General features: G+C 36.6%; 2 protein-coding genes across 21 annotated transcripts in view; both read left to right on the top strand.

Annotated features, from left to right (window-relative positions):
* Window positions 1-3,386, top strand: part of RELCH (RAB11 binding and LisH domain, coiled-coil and HEAT repeat containing) — a 109,732-nt gene extending 106,346 nt beyond the window's left edge. For all 18 annotated transcript variants that reach the window (XR_014815967.1, XR_014815978.1, XR_014815976.1 and 15 more), the window contains one exon: window positions 1,686-3,386. Coding sequence is in view for 8 of the 18 variants with exons in the window: in XM_084977225.1 (XP_084833351.1) it covers window positions 1,686-1,806 (121 nt within the window). In the remaining 10 variants the exon portion in view is untranslated. The remainder of the gene's footprint in view (window positions 1-1,685) is intronic.
* A 19,844-nt stretch (window positions 3,387-23,230) lies between these two features.
* Window positions 23,231-23,857, top strand: part of TNFRSF11A (TNF receptor superfamily member 11a) — a 57,192-nt gene continuing 56,565 nt past the window's right edge. Inside the window, exon 1 of one of the 3 annotated variants that reach the window (XM_084977095.1) lies at window positions 23,231-23,301. The gene's annotated coding sequence lies outside the window, so the exon portion shown is untranslated. The remainder of the gene's footprint in view (window positions 23,302-23,857) is intronic. The other 2 variants (XM_084977113.1, XM_084977119.1) reach the window with 2 other exon arrangements.

Here is a 23,857-nt window from a genome sequence, read left to right as displayed (position 1 = left end):
TTTACAACTATAAGTAGAGTATAACCTTTGAAAATTATGAGTCACTATATTGTATACTTGTAACAGAGTATTGCACATCAACTATACTTCAATAAAATAATAAACAAAATAAAATCTTCCAAAGAGATTCTGATAGATAGCCAGATTTGGGAATCATTGGTGAAAATAGTTTCTAGAAATTTGTGACAGGAGTTAAAAGATTTAACTTGATTCACTGCATAAAGGATTGTAAATTTGTGGATGTTCTAATCACATGCTTCTAACTAAACTACTTAGAATTCAAAGATTCAGTGAAACTAAAATAAGAACACAGATGTGAAAGGATAAAGTTGGGCATTTCAGGAGAGGAAGTAATTTACAAATAGTCTGTGTGTACTCTAACTCTTACTGAAGTAACCTTGAGTAGTTAATCTTAAATGTACTCTGTTAGGTATAAAAAGCTGAAAGATACTTCCTTTATAAAGCTGACCACCTGGAATAAGCATTTCATCCTGTTAGGCTAGGTGCACATACACACACCCACCTCTATAACCCCTAGACCACCCAGGTTCCCTGCCCCTGCAACACAGTATTTTGCCTCTTACTATGAGTCAGAACCCTTGTTTATTTAGCCTCCTACAGTAGTAGGAGCTCTTCGATCATTTTGGCCATGGAAAGTTAAAAACAATAAAAATACTTTGATGGTTTCTATTCTCAACACAAAATCCATAAAATTAATGTTAAAGCAAATAATTCTGTTCATTTGTCATTCATTAAATATTAAATTTATTTGGTGCCTCATTAGTTTAAAATGTGAAAGGTGTTGGACTAAAATTGAGAAAAATTAATCTTTAAGATATTTTGCAATAGCAGTTGTACACTGCATTTTACAGATGAGGAACATGAATCAGAATGATTTAAAGCATCTTGGCCAAAGCCACAAGGCGAATTGGTGGATCACTGAAAAATTGTCCTTCATCATCAATACTTTTGATCAGTAGTATGATAAATCAGTAGTCTTTAGTAGTCATTTTGATTGTGCTTACTCCCTATACAGAAGATTGGTCAAAAAGAAAGAAGAGAAAGATTTGACATTGTTGATCAAAACTAGTGCAATTGGGGACATGTTTCTTCTCCCCAACCCACCAAAAAAGTAATATATCATCAAATTGTTATCAGCACAGTATAAGACCTCACTGTGATTTAATTTACTCATTTGTGAAAATAGGGATAATATCTATCTTCCAGGGTTGCTGTAAGAATTCAATGAAGTGATGCTGATAATGAGAAGAATAACTAACACTTACTGCATGCTAGCCTGGCACCACTAATAGGCATTTATACTTGCATAATCATTAGTAGTCCTGTGAGGTAGGTATTAGTATTATCTCCATTTTATAGATGAGGAAACAGAGGTTAAATAACTTGCCCCAAGTCACACAGCTGGTAAATGACAGAACCAAGATTCAGCCTTGTTCCAGGCTTGCCCCTAATCACTATACCTTACTCCTTCCTTCAATAGAAATGATAAACATGAAAACCCCTAACCTATTATGGTACCAAAAAACTCTACTCCATAAATATGAATTTCCCTTTTGTGATACCAGTGCAAAATGTATTTATTAATGTTATACTGCTAGAAAAATGAAAAATAGATATTTTAGGTTTTTAATTGCTTTACATAAATTTCAAAATTTCTTTCCTAGCTCAATGTCAATCGCTGCAAGCTTAGTGAGTGAAGATACAAAGACCAAGTTTTTGAACAAAATGGGCCAGTTGACAACATCAGGTGCCATGTTGGCCAATGTGTTTCAGAGAAAGAAGTAAAAGCAGGAAGGACGCCCCCAGAAAACACTAAAATGGACCTCAAGCAGATTGGTTCCTTGTACTTGAAGTACTTGCCTTTTTTATTTCCTTGTTTTATGTTCTTGCATTATAATTTTATCTTAACCTCCAAAGATATTTGCACTGCTTTTGATTATTGCTGTATATCTGTTAATTTTGGAGTTACAACTGTGGTGATAGAAAATTGAGTTGATAGTCTGCACCAAGCCCCTCCTCTATGTTCTCGTCTTTCAGAATAATTTTTATATATATATAGTGAAGAGGTTTTTTTTTTAATTTTTGGATGGGATATTAGCAAAAATATCTGTATGATACACTAAGCTATTACAATGGTACTTAAAATAATGTAAATTTGAAGTCATTGTTATAAAGTAATAAAAGTGGAGATTACTTAAGTATTTAAATTATGAAAGAATAATGCAGACTTTTTATTGTTTCTTAACTGACTAGAAAGAGCCACCAGCATTACTCTGTGCCTTTTGGACTTCAGTTTGTGTGTCTGTAGGAATTGTGTGCATTCCATTCACACAGTATTTATAATACTGTAATGAATCTGAATTACAAATCCTACAGTAAGTAGATAATAATGAAACTTTCAACTTTCAGCGCTCTCATGAATATTCTTTAAGTGCTGTTTAAACCTCCCCATCACTTACATGCATATAATGGACTTACCCAAGGAAAGATAGCACATGGGCATGGGGAGTGGTAACCAAGGTGAATTCTACAAACTGGTGTGTAGTAGATGTAAACACTCAACACTAAATTTAAGTAAGAAGAGCTAATGATTGTGACATTTTTTCCCCAGAATTGAAATACAAAAGAAAATACGGTTTGAATCTGAAATTTAACACTTAATTACACAAAACATGTTCTTTAAAATATTTTCTGCTGATTTTCATTTCAGAGATTATCTTTTCATTCTGTGTGTTACAGAGAAGTACAGAAAAGTTCGGGATAGTTGGGGGCTGCTTTTCTCCCTCTAATCTAAAAATGACATTGGTTATATTATTATTGGTTAGCCACCACCTTGTCCCTTAAAGTCGGTGACTTCTTGTGTTTGATACATATTGCATAGAGTCTTAAGTCAGTGTACAGTCCCACTGGAATTTGACAGTTGTCTATAAAGTAATGCAACTTGAAGTAGAAAAGAGTGGTACTGGACATAGGAGGGAGGTGGTTGGTTTAAGGGGTTAATGTGAGGCCTTTTTGAAAAATAAATATTTTAGTAAAGAGAATTCTCTTTTGAGCACAGCTGATACAAATGGGTGATTGTCATGTTTGTTGTATGAACTGGTTTAATATATTTGGAACATAGTTGGATTACTTTCACTTCCTGGGAGAGTTAGCTTACCACACATTCAAGCTTACAAAATAAGTTGCCATAGGCAAAGCCATTTGAAAAGTTTATTCTGAAATTATTTCTTTACCTACAGTGAAATAATTGTTACCTAACTAGTCTTTCTGGAAACTGTTGGATTCTAGGCATTCCTGAGAAATTGAAAGTGGCTACCTTTCATGTCAAAAATGTTGATCTATTATAAATAAAATGTTTTTGCATACTTGTTTTGGTTTTGGTTTTGGCTATGTGTATTTATTTTTATTTTGAAACACTATCCTATATCCAAGCAAAAGGAAACAAGAAGGTGTATTTCATTAAAATGTATGTATTTCATTAAAATATATTTTATTTTAGGAATATAATCTATATAGATTACCTGTTTTCATTTACTTTTACTAAAAAAAAGATTGTGTTGTATAAAAATTAATACATTTCAGATATAATTTAAAGAAAAAAATGTTTAAATTCTCATTTGCTTTGAACTATTAGTTCAATATATAGTAGAATTAGTGTGTTTGTTACCTGGTAAATAAATATAATGTATTTTTAATGTGATAACTTCTATTAGCTTGTGAATCCATTTATCTAAATGCTTATGGTTTTTTTTGAAAGACACCAGCTAGCAAAATACACAGTACATTTCAAGTCTCCCTTATGCAGTTAAATATCTTAATGTTAGTAAGACTTCACGTTTATTTTCTTAGTAAAATATGGATTCTTTAAAGAGAAAGCAGACACTAATCACTGAGACTGGCTGTGTTCTTTCAAAACACCCAAGCCATAAAACTCCCATCCACCCATCCTCACTCTTTTTAAACAGAAGTAAAAACAGTGCAAGTAAAAGTTAAGCTTGCAAAGTAATGGAAAGTTAATTTGAAATTATGCTCCAAAGCAAGGTAGGGACTAAAGTTTTGCAGAAATCTAGAAGTGCTATAGATAACAATTTTTCTGGATTATTATGAGAATGATGCCTGAGTGGTAGCTTTATCTACCTCTGTACATAATGTCCTTGACCTTCATTTGTTTGCATTAGTACCTCTTTTGATATATTACTTTGCTAAACATCAAATTGACTTAAAACCTGAATGAAATTGTGAATGATATATATATATATATATATATATATATTTTTTTTTTTTTTTTTTTTTTGGTTGCACCTGCAACATGTGAAAGTTCCCAGGCCAGGGATTGAACCTGAGCCACATTGAACCTTAACCTGCTGTACCACAAGGAACTTCCTAATTTAAATGACTTTAATGGCATCTCAATTCAAGGTGCTACCAGACTTGTTTTTCTTACAAGAAAAAAAAAATAATTGGTTCAAGATAAATAGTCTCTGATAAAGTTTGGAGAGGTGGAATCAATATGTGCTGAATTGTCTTTTCATGATCCCAATTTTTAAGATAAACTATTTTAGACCATTATTTGACCTTTAAGGACATAACTTTCTCTAGAATCCACCTTATTGATCTTTGAACAGTGATAGGCCACTGCAGCAAACGTTTTGTGCTGATTAACAATTAACTATTTTTTATGTAAATAATGAGTATTTAAAGAGCTCTATAATTAGCTACTCAAATTCCTAAATTCTCCAGTTTGGCCAGGTAACAAAATTCCAGCTTTATTTTGGTTTTTAACTCTCTTACAAGCAAAATATGAAATAAATTTAGCCTATCATAAGAATAGACATGTGTTTGAAAGTTCTAATGTAACTTTACAGTGTGCTTGATTTTGTTACTATTTTATTTCAGTACATTTAAAAAATAATAGGTTAAAGACACATGCTATCAAAAATAATAAATGTGTCAGGTTATCTTCATACTGGCAAAATAATTGGACTTTAGACTGTTTTTATTACTATATAAAGATGCTCTGTGTGCATTTCATCTTAGAATCTGGGCCGTAATCACAATTTGGGAGTGTCAGATCTCATCATTCCTATTTTCTCCTCAGGATTAACTGTAGGAAACTTTGTTTTGATTGCCTTCTTTATGGTTCCATCCAAAGCCTCGCTCAGTGGGTTGAGGATCCATCGTTGCCATGAGCTATGGTATAGGTCACAGACATGGCTTAGATCTGGCATTGCTGAGGCATAGGCCGGCAGCTGCAGCTCCAGTTGGACCCCTGGCCTGGGAGCCTCCATGTGCCATAGGTGCGGCCCTAGAAAGACAAAAAGACCAAAAAAAAAATTTTTTAAAGGAAAAAAACCCTTAAAATAAAAATTATTATTTACTCTAAAAGCATACTTGTCATAAAGTACACAACAATGCAAACTTAACACTATTAAAGATTTTTATTATATGTTTTTGATAGTATGTAAATAATTCCTTCAGTTCAGTATGGTGAGAAATGTAAATTATTTGCTTTTCTTTAAAGAGTCTTCAGTAATACCTGGAATATTCTGTCCAAAGTATGTCTATATTGGAGGGCTGTTTTTACTATTTTAATTCCTTTTATATCGTTAAAGTTTACTCCATTATATTTATTTAAATGAGATCATTTCATGAATAGATTTCTTGAGGAAATTTAATGTAGGAATTTTTTGTTGTCTGTTATTTTGAGGTTTGTGTCATTATAGGTGTTCTTTGTCAGTAATGTTATTTAGGGTTGTCATTTGTTAATAGCAATCTGCTTTTTAAAGTTTTAAACTACTGAAAAAGCAACCCTTTCTTAAACTGTTGGCATTTGCAACCTTGGATATTTTTAGATATAGATTCTCAAAGAAGATGGAAATATTATAAATATCTCTATAGTAAATGTTTGTTGTTGAGTAATACTAATAATTTCTCATTGACTTTATGATTTTATAGATGCTTTATCTTTATTTCTGATAATTGACAATTCTTTAAATTTTAACTTTCTCTTTTCATAAGCCTTCCATCATGTTAAATAATGAACTTATAGTGAATACTTTAATAATGTAAATTATTTCCTAATTTACTTTTATATGGGCTTTATATCTGTCTAACAAATTTTTTTTGTCTTACCATCAAAAAGCATGGAAATAATAACATGCTTTCTATTCCTCACAAGACTTTATGAAAATTACATAATAGTAAACCTGAAAGTGCTTTAGCACTTTGAAAGTATCATGAAAGGTCGAAGTGAAATTAACAACTTTAAACCACTGAATCACTAAAGTATGGATAGCCCCCTCTCCCAAACTTTGATTTCTAATAAGTGAACAGGTTACCATGCCAGGTATGATTTACCAAAGATTGCAGTAGATGATAAAAACTACTTTTGATTGTTATTTTCGCCAACTTTAAACATTCCCAGAGTAATGGGAATGTTTCAAGACTAGTAAGGCAAATTTGCTTTTTATTTATTAAAACTTGTCATTAAATTAGAGTTCTTCAAAGACCTCAGAACTATTAAATTAGTTTAATAGGTTAGTTTTCCATTACATAATTTGTTTAGGTTTTTTAAAAATTTTACCCTTTGCAACCCCAGTCATATCTCTTCGTATACATTTGGCTCTTATATTAACTAGCTCTTTTAATATCTAGTTTGAAATTTCAGGCTCCTTGTAACAAAACTTTTCAAAAGGGAAGCAAAATAAGAACCTGCATTTCTTGAAAATAACTAGCTCCTAGTGTTATCTAAGAGCTGGAACCCCTTCAGTTCACCATGAACCAATAAAAGAAAAGTTAGAATCCAGGTTTCTTGCTGAAGCTACAAAAGTCTTCAAATCTTAGGAGATAACTGCTGCATATCAAATTTGCATATCATTTTGCTTCCTTTATCTTACCACAAAACATCTGAAAATATTGTAATCATCCTCGAGAAATTATGAAAAGGTGACAGAAGACTAGAGATAGACAATTCTCCTGGTTTTTTAAAATGAGAAACCAGTAGATCTTATAAAATGTGGATTACCATCTAGTTTTCAATTTTATATAAAGACTCTTCGAGTTGACCTTTTCTGACCACCCAATTCTAAGTAATCCCTGTAACTCTGTCATCAGCCTGGTTTTTCTGTTTCATGATTTTACCAGCACTCACTTTCTGTTTTGTATTATCTGTCTCTCTCACTAGACTCAGCTCCATGAGAGAAAATGTTGTCTCTCCTTTTCAACCAGTGTCTCTGGTACTTGAAGAATGCCTGGTACTAAACAAACATTGGTTGAATGAATTAACGAATAGTTGAGCTTAACACCAATTCTATGTACATTTTCTATTTAGATTAAAAGGGTGATCGTGAGGACAATTAGGAGTCCCCAGAAAAGTATGAGTTTATCGAGACTGTTGCTTTTTATTTATTAAAACTTGTCATTAAATTAGAGTTCTTCAAAGACCTCAGAACTATTGAACTAATAGTTTAAACTAATATTAGACGTCAGAAAAGGAAGCTTTTGTATAGTTGAAGGAATAGAATTGATCCAATTTACATTATGGTTATAAACATGCTTTGTAAGAATATTTTTGAAAAGGGCAGGAGGCCACAGACAGAAGCTAATACAGCCATCCAAGCAAGAGATAATGGCAGCCTGGACAAAAATGTAGAGAAAAAAAGCAGATCTGACATACATTTTGGAACTAGAATTGGCATGACAGGTTAGGTATGCTGCCTGAGGTAGACAGAAAAGCCAAAAATGTCACTGAGATTTCTGGCTAGAATAACTGAATAAATAGTGGGCGATGACAATATCTAGGAAGTGAGGTCAAAAACAAGTTTTAGGAGTTAATCTACAATTTTGTTTTAGATGTGTCAAATTCAAGATATCTGAGTGTTACCTGTGTAACTGTCAAGTAGGAAGTGAGTTATCCAAGTCTGGATCTCAGGAGAGGTCAGGATTGAAAATACAGATTTTCATGGAACTAAGTGAAATGACCTGAGGAGAGAGTAATCATGGAGAAGAGTATCCCAATATGAACCATGGGACACTCGCATATTTGCAACTTCACAGAGAAAGAGGAACTACTAAAAGGTTCAGGAGGAGTGTACAGTGAGGTAGGAGGGAAACCAAGAAAGTACGGCCTCTTGGAAGCAGAGAGAAGAGTGTTCGAAGGACGGTCATTTACTGTTTATCGGTCCGGATGAAGATGGATCTGAAACCTGTTGGAAGATTAAAGTTATTGATCACTTCCATAGTAGTTTCAGTGGATTGGTGGAAACAGAAGCCTGATTAGAGTGGATTAAAGAATGACTAGATATAACAGCTCTTTCAAGAAATATTGCCATAGGAGTTCCCATTGTGGCTCAGCAGGTCAAGAACCCAACAGGTATCCATGAGGATTTGGGTTCAATCCCTGGCCTTGCTCAGTGGGTTAAGGATCCGGCATTGTGAGCTGTGGTGTAGGTCACACATGCATCTTGGATCTGGCGTTGCTGTGGCTGTGGCGTAGGCCAGCAGCTACAGTTCCAATTGGACCCCTAGCCTGAGAACTTACATATGCCGAGGGTACGCTCTAAAAAGCCAAGAGAAAAAAAAAAGTAACAGGCAACAACTGTGAAATCCTTGAGAAGGTAGGAGGGGTGAGATTCAGAGCACAGATACAACCTGCTCTCCTTGTAACGGGAGAGAAAGCAGAGAACAGATACACTTGGAGGTAATTTGGTAGATTTACTGGTGGGAAGGTTTGGGGGTTTCCGTTTAATTCCTTCTCTTCTCAGTGAAGTATGAAGCAAAAGTATTAGCTTGGTTAGCATGTGGAAAGTATTGGAGGTTTGAGGAGAAAGAAGGTAGAAATGGTTGCCTTCAAGAATGGCAGAGTGTAATTATTGAGGGAATTGTAGGCTTGCCAAGCAATTTTGAAAGCCCATTTGATCATAGTAATTATGCATTTAAAGAAAACCAGTTAACACAGTTGTATTTTTTTTCTTCCAGACAGGATTAGCTGGTCAGGAGCAGATGTGAAATATACACACAATAAAGTAAAACCAGGACTGGGTTTTTCCAGCTGCATTACAGGAGAAAAGACAAGGACATTAAAGCTCTTGCAAAGTAATTACTACAGTGATGAACCATAGAGTCTAAACTGGAAAAGGGAGGGAAAGAGATATTGGAATGGGGGGGGGGAATAAATAATCTGAGGGCTGGGTCTCAATGAAGTAAAAAATAGCTAAGTGAACTGGAAAGATACTTCCTTTGGGTGTAGAAAGGAAAAAGATAACATACCTGATGTGCCTCCAGCCTTTAAGGCACAGAAGTTTGCGAGAGCAAAATTAAAAAGCCTCCACTTAAAATGATAGCAGGGAAAGTTGGTGTCTTAGTGGTAGCCAGGATTCAACTGGTATAAAGACAAGCAAGAGACCCTTCAAGAGAAGAGTTTGAGAAATCTGAAGACAGACCATGAGTTCCCATGTGCACAGTGGATGGTGGGGAAGGGTTAGAGATTAAATAAATTTAAGGAATGTTCAGAGTAAGTCAGGGGTAGCTCAGGTCAAAAAAAACTTGGGCTTCTGATGAATGAGGTAAACAGATTTGTGACAGTCTTTAAGAAAGTGGGTCTGCTGGGCCTGTTTTCTCTGCAAATCAAAATGTTCCTGATAGTGGGAAAGCTTCAAGTTTCTCACCATTAAATATGTAAGTTAGCTGTAGGGGTTTTGTAGATACTCTTTATAAAGTTGAAAATGTTCCCCCCTCTGTTCTTAGTTTACTGAGAGCTTTTCATCTTAAATGGGTGTTGGATTTTGTCAAGTACTTTTTCTGCATCTATTGGTAGATCATGTGATTTTTCTTCTGTAGCCTTTGAATGTGATAGATTTATGTAATTGATTTTCAAATGGTGAGTCAGTCTCACATACCTAAGATGAATCCCACTTGGTTGTGGTGCATAATTCTTTTGACTCATTGCTGGATTCCATTTGCTAAAGCTTGTTTTTTGTTTTTTTTGTTGTTGTTTGTTTTTTGTTTGTTTTTTTTTATTTTGTTTTGTTTTGTTTTGCTTTTTAGGGCTGCACCTGCAGCATAAGGAGGTTCCCAGGCTAGGGGTCTAATTCGAGCTGTAGCTGCCGGCCTACACCACAGCAACATCAGATCCAACCCACGTCTGCAACCTACATGGCAATGCCAGATCCTTAACCCACCAAACCCGCAACCTCATCTTTCCTAGTTGGATTCATTTCCACTGAACCACAACAGGAAATCTGATTTGCTCATATTTTGTTAAGGAATTTTTTTGTGTCTGTGTTCATGAGAGATATTTGTCTGTAGTTTTATTTTCTTGTAATATCTTAGTTTGGTTTTGGCATTAGGGTAACCTAAGGCCCATAAAATAAGTTAGAAAGTATTCTATCTTCTTGGAGTTCCTGTCGTGGCGCAGAGGTTAACGAATCCGACTAGGAACCATGAGGTTGCGGGTTCGGTCCCTGCCCTTGCTCAGTGGGTTAACGATCCGGCGTTGCCGTGAGCTGTGGTGTAGGTCGCAGACGCGGCTCGGATCCTGCGTTGCTGTGGCTCTGGTGTAGGCCAGAGGCTACAGCTCGGATTCGACCCCTAGCCTGGGAACCTGCATATGCCGCGGGAGCGGCCCAAAGAAATAGAAAAAAAAAAAAAAAAAAAGAAAGTATTCTATCTTCTGAAAGATCACAGGGAATTGATGCAATATCTTCCTTAAATGCTTGGTAAGAAGTCACCAGCGAACCCATGTAGAACTAGTGCTTTCTGTTTTGGAAGGCTATTGTTATTATTGTTGTTGTTGTCTTTTGGGGTCACACCTGCAGCACATGGAGTTTCCCAGGCTAGGGGTCGAATTGGAGCTGTAGCCACTGGCCTATGGTACAGCCACAGCAACACCAGATCCGAGCTGTGTCTGCAACATACACCACAGCTCATGGCAACACTGGATTTTTTCTTTTCTTTTCCTTTTATGGAAGGTTATTAATTATTGATTCATTTTCTTTAGTGGATAAATGCTTATTCAGATTGTCTATATCTTGGATAAACTTTGGCAAATTGTGTCTTTAAAGAAATTGATCTGAAGTTCCTGTCATGGTGCAGTGGAAACGAATCTGACTAGGAACCATGAGTTTGTGGGTTTGATCCTTGGCCTTGCTCAGTGGGTTAAGGATCTGGCATTGCCGTGAGCTGTGGTGTAGGTCATAGATGTGGCTTGGATCTGGTGTTGCTGTGGCTGCGGCATAGGCCGGCAGCTGTGGCTCTGATTCAACACCTAGCCTGGGAACCTCCATATGCCATAAGTGCAGCCCTAAAAAGCAAAAAAAGAAAAGAAATTGATTCATCTCACCTAGATGTTCAAACTTACAGGCATAGAATTGTTCACAGTATTCCTTTATTATCCTTCTAATGTCTATGGGCTCTGTAATGATGTCCTCTCTTGATTTCTGGGTTAGTAATTTGTATCTTCTCTCTCTCTTTCTCTTTCCTGGCTAGAGGCTTATTGGTTTTATTGATCTTTTCAAAGAATCAGCTTTTGGTTTTGTTGATTTTTTTTTCTATTGATTTTTTCTTTTCAATTTCATTGATTTCAGCTGTAACTCATCAGTTCTTTTTTTCTATTTCTTTGGAGTTAGTTTTGCACTTCTTTTTCTAGTTTCCTAAAGTGGAAGCTTAGATGACTGATTTTAGATCTTTTCTAATATATGCATTCAATGTTGTAAATTTCCCACTAAGCACTGCTTATCCTGAATCCCACAAATTTGATAAATTGTGTTTTCATTTTCATTTAGTTCAAAAAATGTTTAAATTTCTCTTAGTCATATATTTTATGGAGTATATATTAATCTCCATGTATTTTGGAACTTTCCAATTATCTTTCTCTTACTGATTTCTTGTTTAATTCCATTGTGGTCTGAGAGCTGATACATCTAACTTCTATTCGTTAAAATTTCTTGAGCTATGTTTTATGTCCTAGAATATGGTCTATCTAGATGAATGTTCCATGTTCCATGTGAGCTTGAGAAGAATATTTTCTGTTATTGTTGGATGAAGTAGCCTGCAGCTATCAATTATATCCAGTTGATTGATGGTGTTGTTGAGTTCGACTATGCTCTTACTGATTTTATGCCTGCTGAATCTATCCATTTCAAGGGAGGTGTGTTGAAGTCTCCAACTATAATAGTGGATTCATCTATTTCTCCTAGCAGTTCTATTGCTTTTTGCCTTATGTACTTTGATGCTCTGCCATTAGGTGCATACACTTTAAGGATTATCATGTATTCTTGGAGAATTGACCCCTTTATCATTATGTACTGCCTCTCTTTATCCCAAACTTTCCTTTGAAGTCAGCTCTGTATGAAATTAATATAGCTATTCTTGCTGTCTTGCTTTTTTCTTTTTCAGCTGTGCCCATGGCATGTAAAAGTTCCCAGGAATCAAACCCACACCATAGCAACCCAAGCCACTGCAGTGACAATGCCAGATCCCTAACCACTACACCACCAGGAAGCTCCTCTTTTTATTAGTGTTAACATGGCATATCTTTTTCTATCCATTTACTTTTAATCATATGTGAATTTATGTTTAAAATGGAATTGTTTTGGAGTTCCCATTGTGAGCACGTCACAAAACTGACTAGTATCCATGAGGATGCAAGTTTGATCCCCATCCTTGCTCAATGGGTTAAGGATCCAGTATTGCTATAGCTGTGGTGTAGGCCAACAGCTGCAGCTCCAATTCAACCCCTAGCCTTGAAACTTCCATCTGCCACAGGTTCAGCCCTAAAAAGCCAAAAAAAAAAAAGGATTTCTTATAGATGACATATAGTTAGGTCTTATTTTTTTGATCCACTCTTACAATCTCTTTTGATTGGTACCTTTAGACCATTGATGTTCAAAATGTGATATAACTGGATTAATATCTACCATATTTGTACTGTTTTCTATTTGTTGCCCTCGTGCTTGGTTCCTGTTTTTGTCTTCCATTCTTTTTCTTCCTTTTGTGGTTTTAATTAAGTGTTCTGTATGATTTCATTTCATTTTCTTCTGTTTCTTAGCATATCAATTTTACTTCTTTTTTCAGTGATTTTCTTAGAGTTTCCAATATACAATTACAGCTAACCTAAGTTCAATTTCAAATAACACTGTAATGCTTCACAGGTAGTGTTAAGTCCCATATAATAACAAAACAAACCTGATTTCCCCATCCCTTGTATCATTGCTGTCATTCATTTCACTTTTATATAAGCATACCTAAAATATATATATCATATGTATGATATATACACAGAACACATAATCAAATACATTGTCAGTATTATTTTAACCCTTATCATCTGTTAGATTAAGTATGAGAAAAAAATGTTTGTCTTTTTTTTTTTTTTTGTCTTTTTGCCATTTCTTGGGCCACTCCCGCAGCATATGGAGGCTCCCAGGCTAGGGGTCCAATCGGAGCTGTAGCCACCAGCCTATACCAGAGCCACAGCAATGCGGGATCCAAGCCCCATCTGCGACCCACACCACAGCTCACGGCAACACCAGATCCTTAACCCACTAAGCAAGGGCAGGGACCGAACCCACAACCTCATGGTTCCTAGTCAGATTCATTAACCACTGTGCCACAACGGGAACTCCAAAAATGTTTATTTTACTTTCACTTATTCTTTCTTCAGTGTCCTTCCTTTATGTAAATCTAAGTTTCTGACCTATGTTATTTTCCTTCTCTCTAAATAACAAAACATTTCTTGCAAGGACAGACTACTGGCAACAATACCATCACTTTTTGTTTTCCTTTAATTTCCTTCACTTTTGAAAGGTAATTTCACAAGCTACATTTAAATATGTCTCTCCACTGTCTTGCTTTCATGGTTTCTTAAGGGAAGTCAGATGTAATTTTTATTTTCTCTATAGAGCAGATTTTTTTCCTCTGGCTTCCTTCAGGATTTTTTTTTCATTATTTAGTTTGAAAATTATAAGCCTACATGAAGTTTTTCTGGAATTTATCCTGATTGATGTTCTTTAAGCTTCTTGGAACTATAATTTGGTGTCTGACATTAATTTGAGGAAATCCTCCATCATAATTGTTTTATATTTTTCTTCTGTTCCGTTCTTCTGATATTTTGATACCATTTGTAGTTGCCTTACAATTCTTAGATATTCTATTCTGGCTTTTTATTTTTTAGTCTTTTTTTCTGTTTGCTCTTCAGTTGTGGAGGTTTCTATTGATATACCCTCAAGTTCAGAGATTCTTTCCTCAGCCATGTTCAGCCTATTAATAAGGCCATCAAAGGCATTCTTCATTTCTGTGAAGTGGTTTCCATCTCTAGCATTTCTTTTTCATTCTTTCTCAGGATTTCTCTCTGCTTATATTGCCCATGTGTTCTTGCATGCTGTCTACTTTATCCATTAGAGCCCTTAGCATATTCATCATAGTTGTTTTTAAATTCCCAGTCTGATTATCTCAGCATACCTGCCATGTCTGGTTCTGATGCTTGCACTGACTCTTTAAACTGTTTTTTGCCTTTTAGTATGCCTTGTAATTTTTTTTTTATTGATAATCAGAGTGACATACTGGGTAAGAAGAACTGTTTTAAATAGTCCTTTATTAATAGGGTGTAGATGTGGGTGGAAAAGAAACACTCTATAGTCCTGGGATTACGTCTGTCTTTAGTGAGCCTGTGCTTCTGGATTATGGACTTCACAAGTGTTTCTCAGTTTTTTCCTTCCTTCTTAGGAAGAACAGAATGGCAAGAGTGGGCTGGAGTTGGGTATTTCCCTTCACCAGTTTAGTTAGGCTCTGATAATACTCCAGCAGCTTAGGCTCTGAGGTTAACTAGTTTCCCTAAGGGCATGCCTTTTAAGAACAGTGCAGTCTGGGGAGTTCCCATTGTGGTGCAGTGGAAACAAATCCAACTAGTATCCATGAGGATGTGGGTTCAATCTCTGGCTTCACTCAGTGAGTTAAGGATCTGGCGTGGCTGTGAGCTGTTGTGTAGGCCAGCAGCTATAGCTCTGATCCACCCCTAGCCTTGGAACTTCCATATGCCATGGGTGCAGCCCTAAAATGCAAAAAAAAAAAAAAAAAAAAAACCAGAGCGCACTGGTAGATTTCAAAATTGTTTCCTCTCCCCGCCTCCTGACAGAAGAAGAGATTTTTCTCTGATTTCTACTGTGAGAACCTGGTCACGCTCCTGGAGGTAAAACTCACAAAAGCATAGGGATCCCTCTATGCCTGGGTGCCCCTGGAGTTTTTAACTATCAGACTTGTCCACTCTGGGCCACCAGAGCAATTGATCAATTATAGCTCTGGTTTTTCCACACCAGCTTTTGTTCCCACAGAGGTTATAGCTTGTGAGTTTCTGCTCTGGTAGCTCCTGATTCTCTGTATTTGCCTGTCAGCATCTCCAGTTTGGGGGGCAAGGGTGTGCCCTGTCACCTCCCTTCTTTTAAATAGATTTAGGAAGATTCATTGATTTTTCAGTTTGTTCAGTTTTTTACTTGTCAGGACAGAGTGGCCACTTCCAAGCTCCCTACATGTGGAAATGGAAACAGGAAGCAGCACAGATTTTTTTTTTTTTTAATGCAAAACATAGAAAATAGGGTAAAAGTCTTAGGAGGCAGAGGGGAGAAGAGAGAGATTGCGGGAAATGTTATTTGAAGAGAGAATGGCCAAGAATTTTCTCAAACTGAACAAAAACTCCAAGAAGGGCAATGAACTATAAACAGGATAGATTCAAAGGAAACTAAGCCTACATATGTTATAATAAACCTGCTGAAAAGCCAAATACAAAGAGAAAATCTTAAAGGTAGCAACTGTAAGACTGATAGTTGGCTTGTCAATAGAAGCCAAACCAATTATATTTTTTAAATGCTGAAAGAAAATAACTGCCATCCTAGAACTTTATGCTCAACAGAAATTCTTTTTTTTTTTTTTTTTTTTTTTTGGTCTTTTTAGGCCTACACCCTCAGTCAGAAACACCTTTTTAAATGAAGGCAAGTTAAGGTATTTTTCAGACACTCCCCCTGCAAAAAAACCCAAACAAACAGAATTTGTTACTAGCAGACTCACACCAAAGAAAAATCACAAAAGTTATTCAAGCAAAAGCAAAGTGATTCTAGGTGGCATTTTAGAGATGCAAAAAGGAATAAGGAGCAATAGAAAGGATAGATTTTAAATTGTCTTATAGGATTTTAAAATATATACCAAACAAAAAGAGCACAAGATGGGGGATGGGGTGTGATTGATTTTAAAGCAGTCTAAGTTTCCTGAATTGCTCAGGAAATAATAAAACTACTACTTTCATTAGACTTTAACAAATTAAGGATGCATATTATAATCTCTACTTTAGGTAACCATTAAAAGAATGTCTATCTTGAAGTTCCCCCTGTTATGCAACAGGGTTTAAGTATCTAGTGTTGTATCTGCAGCAGCTCAGGTTACTGTTAAGGCACAGGTGTGATAGCTGGCCTAGGAACTTCCACATGCCAAGGATGTGGCAAAAATAAAATAAGATAAAAATGTTCTTCCCATCTGGGTCAAGCTTATAGATGGGAAGAACAGAATGACTTTTTAAATCATTCTTTGCATGTAATAGCTTCAGAGTGTATTACATAAAAAATTACAGAACTAAAAGGAAAAATCACATAATCATAGTGGAAGGTATATATGTTTTTGTTGTTGTTGTTGTTGTTTGCTATTTCTTAGGCCGCTCCCGTGGCATATGGCGGTTCCCAGGCTAGAGGTCGAATCGGAGCTGTAGCCACCGGCCTACACCAGAGCCACAGCAACGCGGGATCCTAGCCGTGTCTGCAACCTACACCGCAGCTCAGGGCAACGCCGGATAATTTAACCCACTGAGCAAGGCCAGGGACCGAACCCACAACCTCATGGTTCCTAGTTGGATTCGTTAACCACTGCGCCACGACGGGAACTCCATATATATGTTTTTAATCCACTTTTCTCAGAATCTGACAGAGAGCAAGAAGTTTAAAAATCAGGAAGGCTATAAAAGATTTGAACAACGCAATTATACATTTGACCTGATCATCTTATGAAGAACTCTGTTGCAGAAGAACTTGTTGTTGCAAAATACACATTATTATTTTTTTTTTCGGTCTTTTGTCTTTTTAGGGACACGCCAACAGCATATGGAGGTTCCCAGGCTAGGGGTCCAATTGGAGCCGTAGCTGCCGGCCTACACCACAGCCACAGCAAAGCAGGGTCCGAAACACATCTGAGACCTACACCACAGCTCACGGCAACACCGGATCCTTAACCCACTGAGCAAGGCCAAGGATTTAACCCGCAACCTCATGGTTCCTAGTCAATTCATTTCTCCTGAGCCACGACGGGAACTCCAAAATACACATTATTTTTAAATGTATGTGGAACATTTAACAAATGACTATATGCTTGCTGGGTCACAGAGCACATCTTTCAACAAGTTTCAAAGGAGTGAAATTCTATAGAATATGTTCTCTGACCACAGTGAATTAAGTTATAAATTAATAGCAAAAAAGAAACAGAAAATACCAAATGTTGAAAATGTAAGCAATATGCTTCTAACAGAAACTATAGGGATAGAACATGATAGAAGATAGTATGAGAAAAAAAGAATGTGTGTATACATACACATAAATATATATATATATATATATACATATATAGCCACTATGCCATACAGCAGAAATTGACACAACATTGTGAATCAACTACCCTCTAATAAAAATAAAATTAAATTTTAAAAAGAACTATGGGTTAAGGAAGAAATGACAATAAAAATTGGAAAGAATTTTTATTAAATAATAAAAATTCAAAAATAACAAACTCATGAGACAAGACTAAAGCCATGCTTAGAGGGGGCTTTAAATTTAAAGCAGCTTTACACTCTGCCTTTCAATACATAGATTAGAAAAGAAGAAAGGCTTAAGGACAATTATATAATATTCATTTCAAGTAGTTTTAAAAGAACCACAAAGTAAGCAGAAGAATCAATAAAGATCAGAAATTAATAAAATAGAAAACTCAAACATAACAATAGGGAAGATGAACAAAGCTGAAAATCTGATTCTAATTAGTTGAACAAATCTGATTAAACCTCAGCAAGATTTACCACAGAAAAGAGAAGGCATAAATTACTAGTATTAGAAACCAAAAAGAAGGAACCCCTACAAACACTACATTAAAAACATAATGAAATCTTTATGAATGACTGTAAACCAGCAAAGTCAAAAAATTAGACGAAATGGATATATTCCTATTTTAAAAACTACTTAACAAAACCAACACAAAAAGAAATAGAAAAATCTCTATTTTCTATATCTATTGAAGACATTGAATTTGTAATTTAAAACCATGCCACAATGAAACCCCAATGCCCAGATGGCTTCACTAGTGAATTCTACCAAATATTTAAGGAAAAAAAAACACCTTTTCAAAGTTCTTTCATGAACTTTAGTCTTGTCCAGCAAAACCCTAACATCAAAACTTGGCCCAATTCAGAAACGAAATGACAAGCCAATCTCTCTCATGAACATAGATGTGAAATTTCCTATTATGCTTGGATGTCATTATGGATATTGCACCTTGATTTATCTGTGAGCGAACAATGAATCACCAATGGATTAGTTTTGTTAAAAAGTGTTTTATAGGAGAGATGAGAGGAAGAGCAAACCATAACAGGGCAGGTAATAAAAACATTTGGATTTATTCGTACATTTTCACTAAAAGGTTCATAAAGTCTTAATGTTTACTTAATAAGTTTGCATTATATGTATTCTCTTTAGCTCTGTGCCCAGTAACTATTTTTGTATCACCATGTGAAAAAAATTATATAAACTCATTAATTCTCATTCTTGTGGACATTTCTAAGCTTTTTCATTAACAAGATCTTGCCTATTTTCTGATGTCTAAATGGAGACCATTAAAATGTAACACTGTAATACTTAGAAACCATCCACTAGAAACAAAAGTTATAGCTCCACTTTTATTTTACATTTTTGATTCTGAAAACTAAAGAGTTCTTGCAGAAGTGGGGAGTAGTGGGGATTTCCTGGGTGAGGTGTATATTATCCATGTAAAATCATTTTTGAATAAACTTATGATTCCTGTATCTGCATAACGTGCTTTATTTTCCCCAGTACAAATAAAATAATTCGTTGTCAGCTGATTACTTTTTTAAAAACTGAAAGTGTTTAATAAATGTCAAAATATGTATTGTTTAAAGTGTATTTTACATTTATTACATGCAACTGAAGTTTAACTCTACACGTGCTTATAAATGTGGGGTTTTGAGGAGTTCCCTTTGTGGCTCAGCAGAGACGAATCTGACTAGAATCCATGAGATTGAGTGTTCGATCGTTGGCCTCCCTCAGTGGGTTGGGGATCTGGTATTGCCATGAGCTGTGGTGTAGGTTGCAGATGTGGCTCGGATCCTGCATTGCTGTGGCCATGGTGTAGGCTGGCAGCTGCAGTTTCAATTTTACCCCTAGCCTGGGAACTTCCATATGCCATGGGTGTGTCCCTAAAAAGCAAAAAAAAAAAAAAAAAAAAAAGGGGGGGGAGTTTTGAAAAAGTAACAGTTTCTGTAAATGAGCAATCTCCATAATGTGTTCATCCTTAATAGCAAAAAATAGTATTTGAGTTAACTTACTTCCATGTTTCTCATATTAATGCTATTCATATAGGAAAGATAATGTCCTCAAGCTCATTTTAATGGATTTTGTTGATAACAAATGTATTCTACATTAATCTTTATAAAGTATTTGAATTATAGAGTGATAGCTCTGTAAACACAGAAATAGAGCCTTTAAAAGTAATTTCATTTTTTTAATTAAACTTTTTTTTAGTAGACTTAACATGTTAACATGGGCATTCTATTGTTCAAAGTGCTTCCAAAACCAGTACACTCACCTCTGGGGCTTTCCAAGCAGAAGTTTTAAATCCCCTAATCTTTTTTGAAAAAAGAAAGGGGTGATGTTGGAAATGTGCCAGGAGTAAGCCTTGGTATTTCTCACGAAGTGCCACCGTGAAAGTACCCTCCCCTACAAGCCAGTTCCTTTTATCAAAATCATAATCGCACACCACTACCATTTCCAGAAAGCCTGTCTCCACATTCAAGACAACAGTAGGCCAGTTAAATATTTTTTTTAATAATTTTTAATCTTTTGACCACTCCTGTACTTACTGCATCTGGAGTTTTAACATCTATTTATCAAATTTACACATCTGTTAGTTAAAATGTAAAAGTACTTTTTCCTCAGTGTAAATAACTTAGGAACATCAAAAGTTAAAATTAGTCATTTCTCCTTTACATTTTGCAGCTCACCTAATATTAAAATTTTGGGAGTTCCCATCGTGGTGTACCGGAAATGAATCTGACTAGGAACCATGGGGTTGAGGGTTCGATCCCTGGCCTTGCTCACTGGGTTAAGGATCCGGTGTTGCTGTGAGCTGTGGTGTAGGTCACAGATGTGGCTCAGATCTGGCATTGTGTGGCTGTGGCACAGGCTGGCAGCTACAGCTCCGATTAGACCCCTAGCCTGGGAACCTCCATATGCCACGGGTGCACCCTAAAAATACAAAAGACAAAAAAAAAATTGGGGTGCTTTAACCTAAGTGTCCATCAACAGATGAATGGATAAGAAGATGTGGTATATATATCCATATGTGTGTGTGTGTGTGTGTGTGTGTGTGTATACATAGATATATTTTCATATATATACACAATGGAATAGTATTCAGCCATAAAAAAGAATGAAAATATTGTTATGTGCAGAAACATGGATGAACTTAGAGATTATCATACTAAGAGAAGTAAGCCAGACAAAGACAAATATTATATGATATTACTTATATGTGGAATCTAAAAATTAATACAAATGAACTTATTAACAAAACAGAAACATTGATAAACATAGAAAACAAACTTACAGGTACCAAAGGCGATGTCGGGGAGGGATACATTAGGAGTAAGGAGTTAACAGATATTTACCCTTAGGTATAAAATAGATAAACAACAGGATTAACTGTAGAGCACAGGGAACTAAATGAAATATATTGTTTTAATCCATGATAGAAAAGAATCTGAAAAAAAAATGTGTGTGTGTCACTTTGTACACCTGAAACTAACACAGTATTGTAAATCAGCTATAGTTCAATTTTAAAAAATAACCTGAAAAAAGAATTTTAAAAATTGGTAAGCTTAATGAGGCAAGACTCACACTCTAGAGCCAATTAGCCTGGTTTCAATACCAGCTCTATCACTTATTGGTAAGTGACCCTAGCCAAGTTATTAACCTCTATGCCTCAGTTTCCTCATCTATAGAATGGGACTAGTGATAGTATTCCTTACAAAGCTGTTGTGAGGATTAAATGAATTTATGTGTTAGTGTGCTATTGGTGTTTACTATTGTTATCTCTCTAGAAACTTCTTTTGCTTATATAAATCAAATCATGTTTCTGATTATTGTTCACAAACATGGGGGTGATGTTATTCTGTAATTTGCTTCTTTTACCGTGACATGAAATTGACTTGTCCAGGATATTTGTGCTTTTATTTTATTTTATTTTTCCTCTTTTAGGAAAAAAGGAAGCACAGCATATAGAAGTTTCCAGGTTGGGGTGGAATCGGAGCTGCAGCCACCAATGCACACCACAGCCACAGCAATGCCAGATCCAAGCCAAACCTACTACCTGTGCAGCAGCTTGCAGGAACACCAGATCCTTAACACACTGAGTGAGGCCAGGGATTGAACCTGCATCCTCATGGATACTAGTCAGGTTCTTAATCCACTGAGCCACAATGGCAACTCCACACTTTTAATCTTTTTTAAATCAACACTACCAGAGCCCTTTCCAAAAAGCATAAAAGTAATGGGGCAGTGTACTGATCAGACTGCACATTAGGGAGTTACAAGGCAAAGCAACTAGCATGATTATGATAGCACAAAAGTGGGAGGGGGAAATGGAAGTGTGCTGTTTTGAAGTTCTTATAATATACCTGAAGTAGCAGGATTTTATCTGAAGGTAGACTGTGATGTCATAGATGCATATTGTAAACCCAGAGCCAAAAACAAAAACAAGAGGTATATAAAATAAGCTAACAATGGAGAAAAAACAATCATAAAAATATTCAAATCATCCAAAAGAAGAAAAGAAGAAGAAAGGAGCAAAGATGGAACAAACAGAAAACAAATAGTAAGACTTACATTTTACCACACCTATAGGCATATTAAATGTGAATGAGCTAAACACTCCAATCATGACATAGAGATTGTGGAGTTCCCATCGTGGCTCAGTGGTTAACGAATCCGACTAGGAACCATGAGGTTGCGGGTTTGGTCCCTTGCTCAGTTTTGGTCCCTTGCTCAGTTTGGTCCCTTGCTCAGTTTTGGCCTTGCTCAGTGGGTTAGGGATCAGGCGTTGCCGTAAGCTGTGGTATAGGTCACAGACACAGCTTGGATCCCATGTTTTTGTGGCTCTGGCGTAGGCCTGAGGCTACAGCTCCAATTAGACCCCTAGCTTGGGAACCTCCATTTGCCATAGGCCGCAGGTGCAGCCCTAGAAAAGACAAAAAAAAAAAAAAGAGAGAAATTGTTAAACTAGATAAAATGAAAAAGCAAGATTCAGTTATATACTATCTCTTTAAGTTGACATAGATGATTCTAGAAGTAGATATGCCAATATAGATGCTATTCATAAGAAAGGTAAAATAGCTATATAAAATCAAAAGCTTCAGAAACCAAAACTTTACTATCCATTAAGGAGGACATGCAATAATAATTAAAAGGTCAATTCATCAAGAAGACAATAATCTTAAATGCTTATGCCACTAAACAGAGCTTCAAAAAATATGGGGGAAAAAAAAACACACAACAACCCTGATAGGTCAGGAAAAATAGTCAAATATACACTTTTTGTTGTAAATTTCCACAATTTTCTCTGTATAATTAGACAAAATTGATATGGTTATTTCAACCAATTTGACCTAGTTGACATTTGTAAAACACCAGCAACAGTGAAATATTTTTCACTGTTTTTTCAAGTGCACATGGAATAATCACGAAGATACACGACATGCTAGGCCAAAAGTAAGGCAAGCTGATCGTTCTGGAACTCGAGGAATTCAAAACTCTATTGACACACGACCAGTGTTTTCACAAAAAAAGTTACCTCTGCAAAGGCTTTAGTGTACCTGTGCACCCAGCAGGTGAGAGCAGGTAAGAGCAGATTTACTTCTAAGCACAAGGGGCGAGGGGCGGAGACAGGACGGCGGCGGGCAGCCTGGAAAAGGTAAGAAGAAGAGCTGCTGGCCGGAAAACTGAACTAGGATGTTGTGAAACGTGCTGGACGCTTTACTGGACTGTTCTTTCATTGTCTCCATTGGAATCTCCAATGGAGATCCTCGCCTCGTTAACTCTTGGCTGCGGTGCGCCCACTTTGGGAGGCCCGGCCTGGAAGCCTGAGTGCGGACTCGAGGCAGGCGCGGAACCAGGGGACCAGCTGCTGGGCTGCCTTCCTTCTCCGGGAATCCAGCTCCAAAGTCCCGGGGTGCAGACCTGCCGAGACTGAGACCATGAAAGATGCCCTAAGACACTCCGCCTTAGGGTGCACAGGGCTACAGAGAACGCGGGCGGCGGGCACGGAGAGAACCCAAGGTAGCCCGCGAGTCCGCACCTTCCACAATCTGGGTCCCTCCGCCAGCAGAGGAAGCACAACACCGCGCCCCTTGCTAAGGTCCCACCTGGATGCCTACGCGCGGCCGGAGGGGGGCGCAGGGCAGGAGGGCAGGTGGGCGGGGTCAGGTGCCCGGACGGGGCGGGGCCGGACGGCGGCTGGGCGGGCAGAC

This window comes from Sus scrofa, chromosome 1 (assembly GCF_054392235.1).
Source record: "Sus scrofa isolate SSC_HxYL_T2T_F1_AM1 chromosome 1, Sscrofa_HxYL_maternal_Yorkshire_Landrace_v2.0, whole genome shotgun sequence".
Classification (NCBI taxonomy): domain Eukaryota; kingdom Metazoa; phylum Chordata; class Mammalia; order Artiodactyla; family Suidae; genus Sus; species Sus scrofa.
Note: the sequence above shows the minus strand (reverse complement) of the source record. Positions and strands in the feature narration are given on the sequence as shown.